The 20,052-nt window shown below is 38.3% G+C and overlaps 1 protein-coding gene across 1 annotated transcript in view; it reads right to left on the reverse strand.

Moving 5' to 3' along the window:
- The window catches only part of CNTNAP2 (contactin associated protein 2), a 1,192,916-nt gene that overhangs the window by 311,223 nt on the left and 861,641 nt on the right, over positions 1 to 20,052 (reverse strand). Inside the window, exon 12 of the mRNA XM_054190578.1 lies at positions 14,325 to 14,602. Coding sequence (XP_054046553.1) covers positions 14,325 to 14,602 — 278 coding nt within the window. The remainder of the gene's footprint in view (positions 1 to 14,324; positions 14,603 to 20,052) is intronic.

The raw sequence follows: 20,052 nt of genomic DNA on the forward strand, positions 1-20,052 counted from the left end.
GATATCAGCTTTTTGTATGTTAGGCTTTTTATTATAGAATAATAATAGCGTGTTTTAATTAAAACATAGTAAAACTACAGAAATGACAACTTCATTCATTAATATAGGCGGAATGTGGGGAAGTTCCTGTGCAGAATTTGTTACAGGACTCTTCGTCATAGACTCTGGCCAAGTGTGGCCTGTTACTGCACCCCTGTGCACATACATGTACAGGCTTAGGTACCCCTCCAGCAATCACTGGCGATACCAATTGTGATACATTTTTTCAGACTTTTGTCACATTATTTTTGTATAAGAAAATGCACACCAGAACCGAGCCCTACTTTTTCCAGAATGACAGTAATCCCAGTCATTACCATTTCTTAAATTCCTCTTTAAATAATAAATAATCCCTTTAAGAGGCTTATTTAAAGGCCAAAGAGAAATAGAAAAGGTTGCTTGCTGTAATTCCCCTTCAACTTCATTCAAAAAATTTATTTCTTATTAATTACAGATTTTGTCCTTTGATACAGAACTAAGCAAGCTATTGCTTAGTCTCTTGTAAATTATTATACCAGGAATACACTCACAAGTTGTTCTATGACTTGCAAACATGCTACTACTTTAGTTTGTAGGATCGTGAGTGATTTACTAAAAGTTTCTGCAAAGTGAAATATAGTCTTCTGACAAGAATTATGCCTTTGTCCCCTATTCTAAGTGACTTACATATGAAAGTGAGGATGCACTCAACCATGTATGCCATTTTCTCTTGATTACTCCAGTTGCGCAATGCAAGCATGACTTCTGTGGCTTTAGAGGGGGCTTGCACCACTCTTCAGCAGTCCTGAATGGAACTAAAGGCTACCAGTGCCCCCCCACAGTCTTGACCCCAGGGCATGCAAATCCCGCCACCCTGGCCCTTCTCTAATTCCCATTAGAGAACCTATCATAATGACCATGCCGCCTCTCCTATCCATGTCCATCCATTTACCTTGGAAAGATATCCAGACTTTCAGCGAATAGAGTGGTCAGGTTATTCAGGGCACGTCCAGGCTGCATTTGGAGATGAGGGCTCTGAGGAGCAATGTAAATGTTCCTGCCTTGAGATTAATACTCAGCTATACTCTCCTTTAGTTCCAAAACAGGTTAAACCTAGTGCCATGTGCCTGATGTTTGAAAAGTATTCATTTGTATTAAAACCAAAATATTTTATGAAACAAAGCACACTTCTAAATGAAAGAGCAGAAGAATGAGGAAATTTATGAACATGGAAAATATCAAATTGAAGATGCCACCATTTTTACTGATGAAATACAGAGGCATTAGGAATAAAAGAAAAGCTAAAAAGATGTTCACCACCCTACTCCAGTGAAATGGCATTAATGATCAGTCTTAATACAGCAGACAGGACTTCAGTAAAGTCCATATTGCTACCCTTAGTGCTGCACTGCAATTAATCTGATAGAAATCTGAAAGAACATCTTGAAGTAGGAGAGAAATTATTTTACAATTTGTTTTGGTTATGCTCAACTTATTTATTCAAGATTTTGTCAACAAGAAAGCATTGCTATTTTTCAGTCATTGACAAAGATGATGATCTATTCTATTATCATTCCTCAGTCATGACTCCAAACAAGGATTACAAAGTTTGGGAGACAGAGAAAAAGAATCCTTAAATAGATTGACTTTACAGGATGTTTTTTTTGTATATTTGCTCTTAAAATACAGATAGTGAATTCCTGATGCAACGGCATTTAATAAAAGGATTACCAAAGTTAGCATGACAGTCAAAAAGCAATCGACCCTTTTTCTGTTTCTCTAAGCATTAGTCCATATAGTTGCACTACTTTGAATAAAAATGAATCTCGACAACAGTAATATAAACACTGGAATGTCTTATTCTTTTTCTTGTGTTCACTGGAATCCATATACAATACAAAACACTAACAGTCAGCCCACAGAAGATGCCAAGTGATTTGACAAAATGGGTAACTAGATTATGTTTCTTTTGTCTGGGTGTTACTGTACAATATGAAATCTGCACGTGTCCAAAGAAAATGAGACATTGACATTGGGATGCTGCATGCAAACAGTTGCTCCGCTTTAATAATGAGCCAAGTGGATGTTAGGAAAAAGTTCTGTGGGTAAAACCTTAGCTTCATCAGAGGAAAGACCTAATTTGGCCTTTGGCAGACTTTCACAGTTTCTACTCATTATCCTTCTTCGGCTTTTGTGTGTTCACAAAGTCTTGCTGGTGTTACCGATTTCTTGTACTTGAACATGTGAACTGTGAACAACAGAGTTGGCCAGCAGGTCACAGATCAAGGTGCAGTACTAATCAGAGCAGGAGTTAGGATTTTTATGGTTCATTGAGATTAAGCCAGCTCTGTGCTTAGCATGGTAAATGTTGATCTGCGTTGACCTTTCAGTGGTGGCCAGCAATCCTCTCAATTCCTTAGGACTGCTGTTGAAACACACTTTGCACAGAAATCGTTAAACAAACAAAACTAAAACACCCAATCCAAACAAAAGAAAACTCTCATTACTTCCAACTCCCTAACTTTTGGAGATTTTTTAAGATATTTTTTGATTTGTAGGTGAAAAATTGCATAGTGGTGCAGAGTATCATCACAGATGAATTATTTTTGGTCTGCTTGCAATTTCAGATTTTCCAGAAAAGAGATTGGTTCAGTATCTCTTCCAAACATTCTTGCTACTTGACACAGTGCTTTGCAAAAATTGATGAAAACACAGTCCATGCCATAGGGGACAGATGATTAAAAAGAAAAGAGGCTTTGATCTGTTACTTCTCTGTCATTCGAGAGTAACACCACCGTAAATACTATTAAGATTTTACAAAAGTGTATGTGAAATCAGAATATGTTACAAATATCAGAGGTAGAGACACAATGAAACATCAAAGAGGAATGAGTAAAGGGGAAAGAGAAAAAAAACGCAAAAAAGAACTTCTGAGATGGACTTATGTTAGCAGAAAGCAGATTACTAGTTCTTACGGTGATGGGAGAAAAGATTCACTTTAACAGTACAGCATGTTCCAAAATACAAATACTTTTGTGGATACAATTTAAACTTGGTACAATAGATTCATTATAGCTATTCATCTATGCAAGTGGTTTGGTAGACACGTGATTTCAAAAATAGCTTGACAGATACTAAATATGTCTTGAATTTATGAGTTAGTAAGATCTGTCCTATAAGTTACATGTATCTAATTGCATATCTGTAGTTTAAACAAAGCATCGCCATTGCTGTTGTGGCAATGCACAGGATCTTAATAAGCTGCAGGTTAAACCCCACTATTAGTTGCAGAGCATGTGTTTGCTTTACAGAGTCCATGCTGACTTACCAAAACATTCCAGCAATTTCTGCAAAGCAGTGTTATGGTAGGCTTCCAACAGAAACTAGTATAAAGGGTCTTTTCTAGGGTAACTGGAATAGTATGCACTAACCAGCTGCTACTTTCTGAAACTCAATACAGTTTAGCACCTAAGTTGGTAACTGATTCCAAATCTTTAGCTGCTGCTTCTGAAATGCTGGACTGCATTTCAGTCTTCTGCATCTTGTTAGCAGCTCTGTCTTCGTCATTGCACTGGCCAACAAATGCCCAGATTCGAAGTTTAATTTCCACCAGTAGATGCAGTAAGCATCCTTTCCCTTTTTCTTAAATCTGCAGATTTAAGATTTTACTGATTTTTTATTCTTATTCCTATTCCTATTAATCAAGTGAAATATCTTTCCCACTCCTTATTCCAAGAATCTGAGGAAGCAATCATGAATAATTTTTTCTGGGAACACAAATTCCTTGAAAATAGAACTTACTGTCCATATGCCTTTTCAGTCCACTTTACAGAAAATCAGAGATTTATTAAGTTTTTTCAACTTCTCACAGTAAGCAAATCTCACACAACAAAATGTTTCAAAAGATACGTTGAAAAAGAATCTTGTTGAAGTAATTCCTTCTAAGAGGAAGCAATCATTATCTGGAAGCCATCTCCTTCTATATAAGTTCCTACATCTATACAGATTTCCATAAGGAAATCTACAGGTTCGTATGGTTTATGCCAAAAGCACATAAAGGCACAAAAGTTCAAGGGGACAACACACTCTTCTCCCCCAGTTTATAATGGCAATGATGTTACACAAACCTAACTTTAAAATATGTTGTACTTTTTGCATACTCCCTTTAACCTTTAGTAAAACTCCGTCCTCATACACATTCAGGCAACCTTGGCTGGTCTAAGCTAGACACTGTTTTAACACTAGCAAATCTATGCAGGCAGAGTATGAAATCACTGAAGGGGATTTATGGAAAGAATGGGTTATATTATAGAGAAAATGTGAATAAGTAGGGGAAATGTATGTGGAATTATTCACAAGGTGAAAAGGGGAAATTATTTCAGGCAATCCGTTTCAGAGAGAATTCAGAAAAAAAAATTAATGGACTGATTTGGTAACTAACATCAAGCATACATACATAAAAAGAGCAGTAGAAAACCATACTCCTGGAATAAGATGTATTTTGGGCTCCTCATACTTCAAACAGCCACACAGATGTTAGTAATCACACCGTATCCATTCTCAAGTTCATATGCGTCCTGCTGTGTTCCACTGGCTTATCTGATGGCCTCGCTATGAAAAACAGGCGTGATAGAGAGGGTGGGATCTGATAACATCACTAGCAAAAAGTAGTTCTTACAAAGCAGTTCCAGTACTTCCAAACACCAAACGTTAACTAAAGACTGTTTAAAGAGGCTCCTGAGAAGCAGAAAGGCTTTCCAAATGTAAAACCTAGTAAAGAAGAGACAGCTCAATGCCCCAGGCTGTCCGCTGAGAAAGCTCAGGTTAGAATTTAGGAAAGCCTAACTATAACCTTCAGATAATCTGTAAAAGCCACAGCCTGAAGAAATTAAACAGTATCATCTCATCCTTGATAACAGGGCAGGCAACGTTTCGGTAACAGTCGAACACTTTTCTTCTTATAAGGCAACGCAGGGCAATGAAGAAAAGGCCAAGAAGCCGATAGCACAGTAGGGAATGGAGCTCTGTCTTATGATCCTTTTGTTTTACGCATGGGAAGATACCATCTTCCCTTAATTGCATATGCTTAGCCTGCTTCTTCATACAGTTATTCATGACATATTGATCTCAGGAATGGGAATTAAAAAAGAAACACTGGATCTTTTTAGTGCATATTTGAGTAAGAAAAAATACTCTAAGTAATGAGAATGCATTTAGGATATGCGTAAAAGATAAATTCTTGTCAAAAAATGCAATGATATGCCACCTAGATCAATTTGGTCAGAGAAATTAATAAACTAATCTGTTTCGGTCATTCATCAAGAAAGATGACTTTTCCCCAGAACAACCTGGGTTCATGAAGAAGCAATGTCTGTTACTGTTTCTGTGAAAACAATAACCATGAATGGTTTTGAACAGTTTTTATAAAACAGGATTCAGTACAAACAGTGGAGTTATCATTGCCTTCCTCTACCTTTAAGAAACATAGATAGTGATTCTTTTCCTATAATAGATAGAGCACGTTTAAAGAGAGAGTGGATATTGAGAAACAACCAGTTTGGAATATGCCGCTATAACTGCAAAGTTAAAACTCAAATGCATCACTTTCCCTTAAAAAGGCATAGTAAAGAAATTAGGGTTCACAGCACTGCGGTTACGCTTTCCATAGAGGATTTCTAATATTCACAAAGCTCTTATCAGCTACTATTATTTCTAAGAAAAGCCAAAGCAACATGTAGCCTTTTTCACTTAGTGATACTGGATTAAGTCTAATTCCTACACAGCAGCAAAGATAACTTGGAAAATTAGCAAAAAAACTACTTCACCAGGTAAAAGTATTATGAAGATAAATTGAAACCAAGAGAATCAGTGATCACAGTACCTAAAAACCTTTGCTAAGAGATAAGCAAAGGTGCAGAGTGAAACAAAGACATGAAAGAAGGGTGTATTAATAATGGAATGGAAAAAATTACCTCTTAACTAACCATTTATCGACCTAATATTTACCTAGGACGACCCATATGTATATAAGGAGAAACATTTAACCTATGAATTAATGTCTGTTTCAGTTCTATAGCAACATGACAATGACTAAGGGAAAAAGAAGTCTCCAAAAGCTGTTCATTTCCACTTCCAGAACATGAGCATGCAGGTCAGAGTGGAGCAAGAACATTGTTCCTAGTACTCTTGTGCTTGAAAAATCACTAGAAGTTGAAATCAGCTTTTCTTTAGAATCAGCTTTAGAACAGTGACAGAGAAGAATCATAGAATCATTTAGATTGGAAAAGGCCCTTGGGATCATCGAGTCCAACCATCAACCCCACTCTACAAAGTTCTCCCTTACACCATATCCCCCAACACCACATCTAAACAACTCTTAAACACATTCAGGGGTGGTGACTCCACCACCTCCCTGGGCAGCCTATTCCAGCGTCTGACCACTCTTTCTGTGAAGAATTTTTTCCTAATGTCCAGCCTAAACCTACCCTGCTGCAGCTTGAAGCCATTCCCTCTTGTTCTATTGCTAATTACCTGCGAGAAGAGAACAGCACCAACCTCTCTACAATGGCCTTTCAAGTAGTTGTAGAGAGTGACGAGGTCTCCCCTCAGCCTCCTCTTCCTCAAACTAAACAGTCCCAGCTCCTTCAATCGCTCCTCATAAGATTGATTCTCCAGGCCCTTCACCAGCTTCGTTGCCCTCCTCTGCACTCGCTCCAGCACCTCGACATCTCTCTCATATTGAGGTGCCCAGAACTGGACACAATACTCAAGGTGTGGCCTCACCAGCACTGAGTACAGGGGGACAACCACCTCCCTACTTCTGCTGGTCACACTATTTCTAATACAAGCCAGGATGCCATTGGCTTTCTTGGCCACCTGGGCACACTGCTGGCTCACGTTCAGCCGCTTGTCAATTAGAACCCCCGGGTCCTTTTCTGCCAGCCAGCTCTCCAGCCACACTTCCCCAAGCCTGTAGCGATGCATGGGGTTGTTGTGGCCCAAGTGCAGGACCCGGCACGGGGCCTTGTTGAAGCACATTCCATCAGCATTGGCCCATCAGTCCAATCTATCCAAGTCTCTCTGTAGAGCCTCCCTATCCTCATGTAGGTCAACACTCCCGCTTAGCTTCATGTCATCTGCAAACTTGCTGATGATACACTCTATGTCCTTGTCAAGGTCATCAATAAAGATGTTAAACAGAAATGGTCCCAACACTGAGCCCTGAGGGACACCACTTGTGACCAGCCGCCAGCTGGATTTAATTCCATTGACCACCACTCTTTGGGTCAGGCAGGACCTGCCTTTCATAAACCCATACTGACTAGGCCTGATCCCCTGCTTGTCCATTATATGGCCTGTAGTGGCACTCAAGATGATCTGATCCATGACCTTCCCTGCTACCGAGGTCAGACTGACAGGCCTATAGTTTCCTGGATCCTCCTTTCTGCCTTTCTTGTAGATGGGTGCTACCTTTGCTACCCTCCAGTCCATTGGGACCTACCCAGTTAGCCGTGACTTCAGGTAGATAATGGAAAGTGGCTTGGCGAGCACGTCTGCCAACTCTTTCAGCACTCTTGGATGTAACCCATCCGGTCCCATAGACTCGTGCACATCCAAGCGGTGTAGCAGGTCACTGATCACTTCCTCTTTAATTGTGATGACCTCGTGCAGCTTCCCCTCCCTGTCTCCCAGCTCATGAGGCTGGGTGCCCAGGGAACAGCTAGTTCCACTGCTAAAGGCTAAGGCAAAGTAGGCATTGAGCACCTCAGCCTTTTCCTCATCCTTTGTGACTGTTTCCCTCTGCATCCAATAAGGGAGGGAGATTTTCCCCAATCCTCCTTTTGTTGTTAATGAATTTATAGAAACATTTTTTGTTATCCTTAACAGCTGTAGCTAGGTTGAGCTCTAGTTGCACTTTGGCTGTCCTACATAGATTTACTACGTCTTTATAGTCTTCATGAGAGACCTGCGCCCTCTTCCAAAGGTCATAGATGCTCCTTTTGTTCTTGAGGTCCAGCCAAAGGTCCCTATTTAGCCAGGCTGGTCTCCTTCCCCGCCTACTTGTTTTTCAGCACACGGGGGCAGCCTCCTCCTGTGCCTTTAAGACTTCTCTCTCGAAGTATGTCCAGCCTTCCTGGGCTCCTATATCCTTCAGGGCAGCCTCCCAAGGGATTTTGTCAAGCAGTCTTCTGAGCAGGTCAAAGTTTGCCCTCCGGAAGTCTAAGGTGACAGTTTACTAACACCTCTCCTTGTCTCTCCAAGAATCAAAAACTCAATCATCTCATGATCATGGTGCCCTAGACAGCCACCAACCTTTACTTTCCCCACAAGTTCCTCCCTGTTCACAAGAAGCAGGTCCAGGAGGGCACCCTACCTCGTCAGCTCACTAACCAGTTGTGTGAGGAAGTTATCCTACACACATTCCAGGAACCTCCTGGATTGTTCCCTCTCTGCTGCGTTGTATTCCCAGCAGATATCTGGGAGGTTAAATTCCCCGACAAGAACAACAGCAAGTGACTGTGAGATTTCCCCCAGCTGCTTATAGAAAGCTTCATCCACCTCACTGCTTTGGTTGGGAGGTCTATAGCAGACTCCCACAGCAACATCAGCTTTATCAGCCCTTAACCTAACCCAAACACTCTCCACCCCACCATCACTATACTTGATTTCCTAGCTCTCATAGCATTCTCTTACATACATGGCCACTCCCCCACCTCTCCTTTCCTGTCTGTCCCTCCTGAAGAGCTTGTAGCCATCCATTGTGGCACTCCAGTTGTGTGAGGCATCCCACCAAGTTTCTGTGATAGCCACTATGTCGTAGTTTTCCTGGTGCATCATGGCTTCAAGCTCCCCCTGTTTGTTGCTCATACTGTGTGCATTGGTATAGATGCACTTCAGATCAGCTAATGATTCCAACACCTTTTTGTGAGTGTGGGCCCCATTTCCCACCAGACCCTTCTCAGGTGCTTCCATGATTTCTAAATGTCTGTCCCTTCTCTCAAATGAAATGGCAGGGTGAGAGTCCTCGCTAGTCAACCATCCTTCAAGCCCTGGCATGCTTCCCTTGGGTTTATTCCTGACGGGCCCAGTTATCTCCCCTTCCCCCCTCATATCTAGTTTAAAGCCCTGTCAATGAGCCCTGCTAACTCCTAAGAAGGGATCAATCAATAAATTTCTTAAGGCTGGACAAGATACATGAAAGCTTACAGGCGTGTTTTCTGAAAGAACATTGAGAATTGAATGCTGAAGCCTGAGCAAGTTTTGGAACAGCTTACATCCATCACTTTAGGACTGCAGAAATCCCATTCCTCTCTCAGACTCTTTTTGAAAAACTCTTTTTAAGCAGGAATTAAATCTGCAACGAGCAATCTAGATCAGTTAACATTTAGAGATTTGGAAGTTAATATATTAAGTTCTGATTTGGATGGTTACTTAGGAAAAATATCATATTAAAATTTTCAACTTAGTTTTTATCACAGTCTACCCATAAATCTTATTTACTACTGGTATTACAATTGCTTTATTGTAATAAAACAGATAAACAGCAAATTAAGTTTTCTGTTTCACCTGTTAAACTCCTGAATTCATAAAGGTGCTTGTCTCATTTCCTCTAAAGACAACAGGCATGAAACAGTAATTCATGTACTGCAGTAACTCTGCTTTATGCTTTTCATATGCTGCCTGCAGGCACAGTGAATGGGAATAAAAATTGGAACACAACACCAGCAGATCTTATTCTGTTCTTTGTATCTATGCTTTTAGCTCCCACACTCCGATTATTTGTTACAGCTCCTACAGCTCTGGGAAATGGCAGACTCGCAGATACTGTGAACACAGCAGCCCTCCTCCCTTCAGGCTCCCATTCCCAGGGTGAAGGGAAGAATGGCACAAGAGCGTGCTGTTTCCTCCCCATTTTGGAGGCTGAGATCGGTGGCCCATGAATATTTTCATATCAAGGAAATCACAGGCAAGTGTTATTAGGAAGTCTAACGGCAACAGTGGATGAAGATATATAATTTTATTAACTAGCATTCTGCATTCTATTAGTATATTATATTACTGTCCTGTACACCACCTTGCTTCTTACAGCAAAGAAGGGAAGCTTCTTCCTATAAAAGCAAAGTGATTCTATATCTTGTTTTGTTGCTTTCCCTCTTGTTAACCAGTGGGCACAAAATAATTTTCTATCCCCAAGTTCCTGTTTGCAAATGAGGGAAATGTCCTATCACCTCCAACAACAACTGGAAAGTGTATGGGCATCAAGAACTCAGAAAACAGCTAGCTTTCTGCGTGTCCTCAGTACTAAACATATCATTATCTTCTCAAAATGGAAGTTTCCAAGGAAACGAGAAGAAAAGAGGATATGAGAAATGTAAATTTAAAAGAGCAAAACAAAACAAAAGTCTGGTGGGTTTTTTTTTTGCAAATTTACATAGACATGTACACTGTTATTAAGTTGCAATTATGGTCTGTGGGCTTATAATTTCATTCATATATTAACAGTACTAGTTACTTGTATTGCCAAGATCAAGGCCCTGTCATGCTAATAACTGCATATTCACAAAGGAATTCCTATTCTAAAAAATTATTACCTAAACAGACACTATAGACAATAAGAAGCATCAACCTCACGCTGACAGAACTGAAAAAACCAAGAAAAAATAAATAAATTGTTAGAGTCATAAAGGAAATCTGTATTAGAGTCCGGAACTGAACACGGATCTCCTCAGTATGTAGTTAATTGACATAAAGGCGGTGAGACAACTGCATCCACCGCAGGCTCCCTGCCTGCAAATGGCTTCCCAAGAAACTTACAGTGTACTTGTAGTTTTATTGTTTATTGCGATAATATGGTGTATTTTCAGCAGAGGTGTTTGGTTTTGCACTTCCTTAAGAAAGTCACCAAGCTATCTAGACTAGTTTTTTTTATTTTCTTATGGTCTTTTGCTAAGACTTTGAAACAGACCCCTAAGTCTGAGTATAATTTAAAACATATTGGCCTGCAAGTTCAAACCTAAAAAAACCCCAACAAACCATAAACCCAAAGCAGTAGTGAAGGAAAACTGCATTTGCACATAAGTCTTTACTTGCTACTAGACAAGGACTGTTCATCCAGCCTTGAGTAGAAAACTGGACCAGATCACCTTCTGCAGTCCCTTCCAACCTGAATTATCTATCCCATGGTCTCACAAGAATGCTGTTTTCGGGAATGTTTTCAGAAGTCACTTATGATTTAATTTACATGGAACATCTTATTACTGGCTTCACTCAGACTAAGTGAGAAGGCAACGGCACTGTGATCTGTAAAAATCACTCTCAATCCCTATTGCTGGCAATGATTTGAATCTGTTCTCTGGGACGTACGTGTCATTTTGCTTGGAGGATTCTTGGATTTCTTTTTGATTAAGAAAAAAAGAAATGGACCTGGAGGAAGAGGGAACCAAAGTCTAAAACTAACAACAGAACTAGAAAGCTTAGTTTGTACAGACTGCTTTTCATCTGTCTCTCTCAAAGCACGTGGCTATGTGAATTCTTTGACCACTGTGCTTGCAGCCAAAAAAACCCCACAACAACACATGTTTATTAATGTGAAGGCTTTCCTCATATACAGCATTTTGATGCAGTTTTCACTGCATAAAAACCCCCACTTATTTAAGCTATTATTAGCAGCATATCATATATTAGTGCAATTGTATACACCTTGACAACCTTTTCAGGAAATGCATAACCAAAAGCAGCAAGAGTTATAGTTCACTGACGGCTAGTTAATCACTTTCCATTAATAGATCAATAAACGGCTTTGATTGTGATTTGTTTAAATATGTTAACTGAGCAATTTCTCCCTAAGAAGGAATCATGTTGAAAAGCGATTGAGGCCCAAGAGGCAAAAAGGTGAACAAGTTGAGCTGCTGCGGTCTTCTCAGTTTTCTCTGTTCTTGTTGATGTAATTTAAAACAAATGGACTAAGTAATTCTAAGTGTTTATTTAAGTATCTGAATGATGAAAAGGAAAAGTTCTGACTTAGAAAAGCATCTCTGGACAAGGCCACAAATACTATCCTGATCCCATGAAGTCTACGGAAGTTTTAGCACAGGCTTCAGTACAACCAGGATTCAACCTCCTGAGGAACACAAAAATGTCAATTTATTTTTTTTTTTGCTTCCGTTTCTTTGTGTGGGCACCATGCTGCAATCATTTATACAGAAAGCTCTGTGGTAGAAAAAGCCACATGAGTACTTGGAGCTGTGCTGTGAGATGAATAGGGTGTCATGATGTATTTAGCAAATAAGGCAATCCTCCAAAGAAAAAAAAAAAAAGAAACAGAGAAAGGTATGAAAAATCGGTTCCTTAGCTTAGAAGCCACAGACTGAAGCCAAAAACACATAGCTTAGAAAGAAAACGTATTGCCCTCTTCCCCACTAACACACAAATCACTGCTGTGCTATGTGTACAAACCATTATAGCTGTTATGCAAACACTGCAGTGTGATTCTTTGTTACTATCTAGGTTAAAATGATCTGCCTTTGTTGTTTGTTTCTCTCACTTCCAAGAAAAAAACCCAACCACCTCATAGAGTATCTCTGGAAATTCACTTTCCAGACCAATAAAAGTGGCTTATAAAGAGCTTCTAAGAGAATTTATTTTTCCATTTCAAAGGTGGAAACATGAACAAAGATATATCTGCAAAATACACCCAAACATTTCTGAGAAGCTTAAGAAAGCAAATGTCCGGAATTAATTATTCCTTAAAGAAATTTTTAGTAAGTTATTATTTTTTGTGCTTCTTAATTTTTCTTCTAACTCTAGAAGCTAGGGTAAACATCTGCAATTACAGTATGTATTTATTATAACACAAACATATACTAACAAGTACAATTTAGTCCTGAAATAATACTTTTACACATGTAAAAAAGGAGACTCTAATGCTGTACTCTGTGTGAACTATGAGGTTTCTATGCACATTATCTACAGTTCACGTCCCCAAGCAAATTCTCTTTCTAAATACCTGCCCAAAGATACATCCATATACTACTTTTCTGAAGCATATGCAAGCAGAGAGCTTGTATCCATCAGCAGAATCACAGTAGTTCTAGTTATGAACGTGATTCAGGATCCTATACATTAAGGCCCAAGAAAGAGGAAGTTATTTTCCACTTTGCAGAGTCTCTGTACTATGCTAAATTAAGCAAAATAACAGCAACAGTGACAAACCATGCATTAGAAACAGTTCGAGAACAGCAGGGAGAAGGGAGAGGAGTATCAAGCATTACAGCATCTATTAACTAACAGAATGCTTATGGAATAGGGATAAGATGCACACACATGCCAAATGAATCTATACCACCTAAGAAAACATACCAAAATAAATTAATGAGGGGAAGCAGCTTAAAGTATAACACTGTAAGCATCCAGTCATCAGTTTCATCTGAAATGCATTTTAATTGCTCCTACCACAATGAACTCATTTCACAGTCACAAAAATGAGTTATACATTTCCACTTATAACCCAGTCTTTGTTAAGTAGCGTTAAAGATTTACTTAACATTAAATACTATCACACACAATTAGAGCAGATAAAGTACTAGGTGCATATTAAGAGTTTCTAAAACTGAATTCCTTCTTTACGTGCTGTTTTACTAATTCTGAAACAATACATACTTTCGCCTTTATCAGTTCCGGGTAAGGCTTGTTGAGGAGGCACATACAGCAGTGCTAGGACTGTTCTCTTCCACTAGCAGCAAAATTTAGGAAACTTATAATGAATCTACTTGTAGGTAGTAGCATATCATATTTCTCACGCAACCACATTACTGATCCTGCCAATCTCTACCATGTGTAAGGCATCTTATTACCCACAAATAGTCTGTGTTTAAGAAACTGTTTCAGACATATTAGTGGGAAAATCCCAACCCTCATTCAGCCGGTGTCCTTGCTGACTGTAGCATATGAAAAGTGACAACCAGAAAAACAGATTAAAGTTCAAAGCAATTTTTCAATGCCTCTATTGATTAAACTTTAAAAGTTACCCTGTTTACCAAAGCCTCCTGTGTTAAGGAGCAACAGTTCTGAGAGAAGAACACACAGTTTTGTGATGAAACAAAATTCATTTTAGTAGTAAGCAAACAGGCAATATTTCCTAAGAAAATAATTTCTTATTTTCAATTATTTACCTCTTTGTGAACTTTAATGAAGGAGAACAAACACGTATGTTCAGAGAATGAACTGGTCTAAGAGGAATACCTGTTGAATTGTTCAGATAAAGCTCTTCGACACTGTATTTAACTCATATCCCATTCTCAGCCTACCTGGTGTATTCAGCAGCCGGGACATCTTGCAGGAATAGGAGATAAACTGCTCGCAGTACTCAGCACTACTGGTAATGGCAGAAATCTGGTCCATTGTTGCACTGTAGTTGAGTTGCAGTACAGGTAACTTTTCCAGGCTATTGCCTCCCACAGAAGTCTGCATTTGCAGATCATGATACACAGTTGTCCATACTTTATCCTCTGAAAGAGAGCAGGAAAAGATAAGACAACAATTGGTAAGAGGCAAAAAGTGGAAATGAATTAAAATAAATCTAGGCCTTTGACAAAAGATAAAAATGTTCCGCAAGCTATTTTTTGAGGGGGTAGTGGGGAAGAAGGGCATTGCACATGAAAAGTCATCATGTGGGAGTATAGTTCCAACAACTATGAACTGATGAAAGGAAGAAATCCTGATTGCCTTTGTAGTTTTGACAACCGATATACTGTGTGAGGAGACTTCCTTGAACAACTGTTGAGACTTCCTTGACCAACAAAGTGATATATGGAGCTAGTAAGGATTAGCTTTGATCAGAAATTGATTTGAAGGACACAAGGCTGATACACTAAAGATTCAAGGTTTCTATGTGAGGAAAATTCAATGTGCATGGTAAATTGCTGTGGGTTGGAGATCTATACTGCTTTGCAGTACTGTAACAGGGATGCAACAGATTCTTATGTGATTACATCATTTAGTGATTAATAATGAAAACACTGCAGTTTATCAAGGTTTCCACATTTTTACCCAAGCTGAGTTCCTAGGGTAAACCAATATTACTGTTTATTGAGACTCAAATATTTTACAATAGCAGCACCATATGACCTCTTTGATTATGGTTATGGTATGGATATCAACAGAAGAAACAATAGAAGTAGGAGACAATGGAAATACAAAAGCTTCTGTTTAGTTGTGTAAAGACAAAAGGAAGGGGGAAGAACAATGTCATTTTGGTGATAAGAAATACAGCGGAATTGGCTGAATCTCAACGCTTTCCACAGCCTAGTGCACATGCAAGAAGTGTGTAATACCCAGCATACAACAGTCTCTGCATGCATTATACTGCTTTAAACTACTGAACAGCAAGTCACTAGAAGTGTTACTGTGTGCCATTTGTCAGTAGGTACCAGAGGAGATTTAAGATGACATATCAGAATAATGAAACAACACACCACACTCCTCTTGTTGGAAGGTAGTTTAGAAAGGAAATAAAGAAAAGGCACAGAAATTTCCCTGTTATAGAGCAACCATTACTTTTTCGTAGAGGGACATTCCACAGAACCAAAATGAAAAAAAAGATATTATGTGAGAAAGACATAAGGTTTCAGAATTAAAACAATGAAGGTTCAGTCAATATCAGTGATACTGTCTTCCTGTAAGAAAACTATTCTATCACTTAGGTGTGAAGAACTTTTAAATTCAAGTTGACTAGCTACCAGTGCAAATAAACACTGTCTCAGCTGATACTTGCTACTCATAGTGTCCATCTCAAATAGCCGAGAACTGAAATAGGTCAATCCTCCTCTGTGTTACTATGAAAGACTGACAGTAAATAAAACCCATAAAATTCTCTTTTTTCTACAGATTATCCTTTAGCATATTACAACAAAGCTTCCTAGAAGTGCATCAGGTTATGCCACTAATCTCTATGGTGTATAGTTCTGTGACATTTTAAGTTGTTTTTCTGATGAATTTTCTTTCTGCCAAGTCAAAGAAAGGTGTCTTGGACTTGGAATAGGAAATGCAAAACTTAAAAAGAATTCTGTAAGAATCTATTCTGGCGCCTTGAACTGGCTTGCACAAAAGCCCTGTTTCCCAGATGAGCCAGCCAGGCCTTTGCCCCAGACAGTTCAGCTGTGGCTGTAGAGCAACACCACTGACCACAGTCCTTCCAGAGATGCAGAGAAGAAAACATGCCATGCTGCTAACTTTGCTGTATTTATCACAAAAACAGATTTTCCAGGGAGATCATCTGGCAGTTTCAGAGAATACTAATTCACCTGACAGACGTGCCTTACAGCAATAAAAACCATAAAATGTAGTACATAGCAGTATGTTTTCAATTCATCTATGTAAATCTCATACCTGTTAATCCAAATCTCTTGAGTCATTCCAAAACTTGTGGCCCAATACTGCGCTTCAGTATTTTAACTACATGAAAATACTTTGATAAACTGAGGCATACTCCAAAGTGCTTCAGTATTCTTCATCAAGTTCACAGAAATGTGCTTACATAGACTGATGAGTTTCGGGTGCGACCCAGAGTAAATTTAACTTTCCATGTTATGATTATTCTTATCTCCAGGACTCTATACTCCAGTTTATTTTCCAGTCTTAATTTTCACTGCATAGTATCAGGCTATTTTGGATTACATGGAGTCACGTGGACCCATGTGTTTGTAACTGATATGGCGCAAGTCTTTCTAATCAAATGTTCGGAGATAAGGTAAGCAAAGCAGACGGATCCTCCGCAGGGAGTACGCATCACAAGCCAAATGAGATGAAATTCAGCAGGTGATGCAAGATGGTAATCACTTTAATATTCATATCTTTAGTCCAAAGCTCTATATCAAAAACGATGCTATTCTGGCACCAAGAATAAAAATAATTTTTAAAAAGGAAGAAAAAGAATTCTTATTTCTGTTTTGCTTTAATCCCACTCCCAAGTAGAGAGGAAAAATTTATAATTGTCACCTGTCAATTTATATAGAGAATTCTACACAGTGCTGTTGAGAGCCTGGGACAGAAGTTTACTGCATTTTCAAGAAAGGACTGGGATAGTTTGTACGTTCACTGACAGCAATGTCTCATTTTTGGCAGAAAATACTGTACATGTAAGAGCTCTAACATGGCAGTAAGGCATGTACTAGGCCAGTTAGAGCCTCATCGTGGATTTCTGAGCCAGTAAAGACTCCTAGACTAGCTGTTAGGAAGCCATTTTCTGTCAATAGTACACAGAAATCTCCTTTAAGATACATGGAAGTGAAAAATATGTCCTAGTTAAATTTAATTTCATATATATTCCTGGAAGTTATAGTCACCACCATATTAGTATGAGTATTCCCCTAATACTTTGGCAATTATTTTAAGAAAGCATGACATATGGCTAATGACAAGTTTTTAGAGACAATTTGTCGGTCAGAGCTGTGTATATGACTTTTGTACAGCCAAACACACCTATGAAGAGTAGACACCACTTAACAATTATAATGCTGTTAAGTAGCATCACCTATATAATATTCTATGTGCTTATGACCTTTGTTATTCAAATTAAAAATGACATTAAAATGAATTCATGTTGAGAGTAGTTATTAATAATTTAAGGATACTTATAGTATTCTCATAATATTTCTTTATCAGACACATATTAACAGGAAGTTAAAAGCTAATCTTTAAAGGAAATCTAAGTATGTTTTAAATCACAAAAATGCAATAATATTATACAAAAGAGTGTAAGAGAAATATGAAGTAAAGGAGGGAAACAAAGGGGTTTTTTTTCAATATTGCATGGGACAGTTGCCATTTCCTGGGGGCTCTGATAATGTACTTCTGCACCTTAGCCCACTGTGTACTGTTTTCTTTGAGGCTGGTCAAAATACCCTAGTGCAATGAGTAGTCCAGTCAGTCAATGTAAGTGCTGGGCCTGGCTTTGAATTTGAAACTTATATAGAGCCATGGAACTTTGGGAAAAGACACGGAAGTTGAGCGAAAAAGTACATAGTAGAAATCTTCACATTTATGTACAATTCAGGTTTATGGTGAATCTCCCATCACTAGCTAATAAAACCCAAGAGACTTCTCAGTTGTGTTGCAGTTTAAGGAGCTAGGCTGTAGAGTGATACAGTTTCTTTTGATATCACAGTAACATTAAGAAAACAAGAATTATCTGATCTACTGACCTGACTGAAAAATAGATTATACAATCAAAATTAGGTAAAGCATCATTGCTAATTGAATTAACTCCATTTCTTTTTTGCACAAAGTTAATCCTCTGCATAGATTTAAATTAATTTCAGATATATTGAAAGTTGGAGCAGTCTCCATTATTCCATTATTAATTTATTCTAAGAAAGACTGATTTTTAAAAAGTTCACTTAAAAAAATCCCCAAACGTTTCCTAGCCCCATTTTAAGTAAATTAGTTACTTGTGAAGTCTCGGAAAAGGAATTCTGTTGCTAAGATGAGTGCTATAAATTCGGGATGGATCCATTATACTTTCCTTATAGACAATGTTTTTGAATCCTAGTTTTAAGAGGAGAAAGAATTCAAGGTAGATTGGCAATAAGCTGTTTTTATAGCAAGGTGAACCAAAGAAGTAACATATGCATTGAAAACATGGCACATGTCCAACTCTGTCCTCTCTCTTCCCCTCTAGCTGTCCATATTTTAAGATAAAGTGACTTTTGCCTTCAGCAGAAGAGACTGGATACTTCCATACACATGGAAGCATAAGAACTACTGCAATCACTAGGCTGATAGTAGCTTTGCCACTGGAGGACTGAGTACCAACACTAGCTAACTGCTAACACACTAGGAAGATAAGGCTCTCCCAGATGACCACGTCTTTATTCAAATTCAATTCTTCTTAGCTCTTTTTTAATGTTACATAGAGTGTTGCCATTGTACAGGAAAATAGATATGAAATAGTGGTTCTTTCATCATTTTCTTTTTAGCAGTGAAGGAGGAGTCTAATGGTTTTTGAACTGAATGCAGGAAACCAGTAACCATAGATTCTTAATACAATTCATAACGGTTTTCACTAAGAACAATCTAATTAGATCCAAACTGCTAAGACATTTGATACAATTATAGAGATAATAGGCTCCTTGTAATTTAGCGTATACATCACTCTATGGTGAAGGACTTCCTCTCCCACAGAGAGATATTATAGTAAGATTAAGTTCATTAATTTAAGAAGTACCTTTTTTTCCCTAAAATAAGGGAAATGACCATCTATTTCTTCAAAAGGAAATTAAAGTGACAAAATTTACTTTGCTGAAAACACCTGTCAATTGCAATGACTTATTTACAATCCTGCCCACTCACTAGTTGTTTTTCACTAATAAAAAGTGAAATGGTTGACTAATAATTAATTGTGATTAGTAATGATTCACTAATAAAAAGTGAAAAGAACTTCAAAATTTCATTGATCCCCAGCATTCATATGATCAAATCAAATATTAACACAAGTGATTTTTCCCACTTCATATTCAACATATTTTGTGATGGTGGTGATAGTATTTAACATTATGTCACTGACTATTTTCCATATGCTCACTTTCTCCTGTTGTTGAACTTACCTCATTCATATGTTTGGTGCTCACTCAAGCAAGAAAACCTGCTTCTGATAAGCAACCCAAGTAATCTTTGGTAATGATAATTAACTGGAAATAAGCTTGGAAAATAAGCTTCAGAAAACATAACACGTATTCCACAGGTATGGACATGTTTTTTTCCCTTTTACTTTAATCTACAGTTACAGTTATCACTATTAGAGTTTTACTTTTTTGGCATTAATGGGCTTATGTTCTTAGGATATTATTTTATTTGATATTTTCAAGAAATCAGAAAACATTTTTATTTCTCGGAAAAGATCATTCTCTCTCTGATGAAATAAATCAGTGGCTTTTTTGATGGATGCACCTTCATGACAGTGCTGACAGCCTTGATAAATGTCATCTGGTATGATCACTTTCATCATACACAACCACACCTTGATTCCCGGTTGAAGCC

This window comes from Rissa tridactyla, chromosome 2, assembly GCF_028500815.1.
Source record: "Rissa tridactyla isolate bRisTri1 chromosome 2, bRisTri1.patW.cur.20221130, whole genome shotgun sequence".
Classification (NCBI taxonomy): Eukaryota; Metazoa; Chordata; class Aves; order Charadriiformes; family Laridae; genus Rissa; species Rissa tridactyla.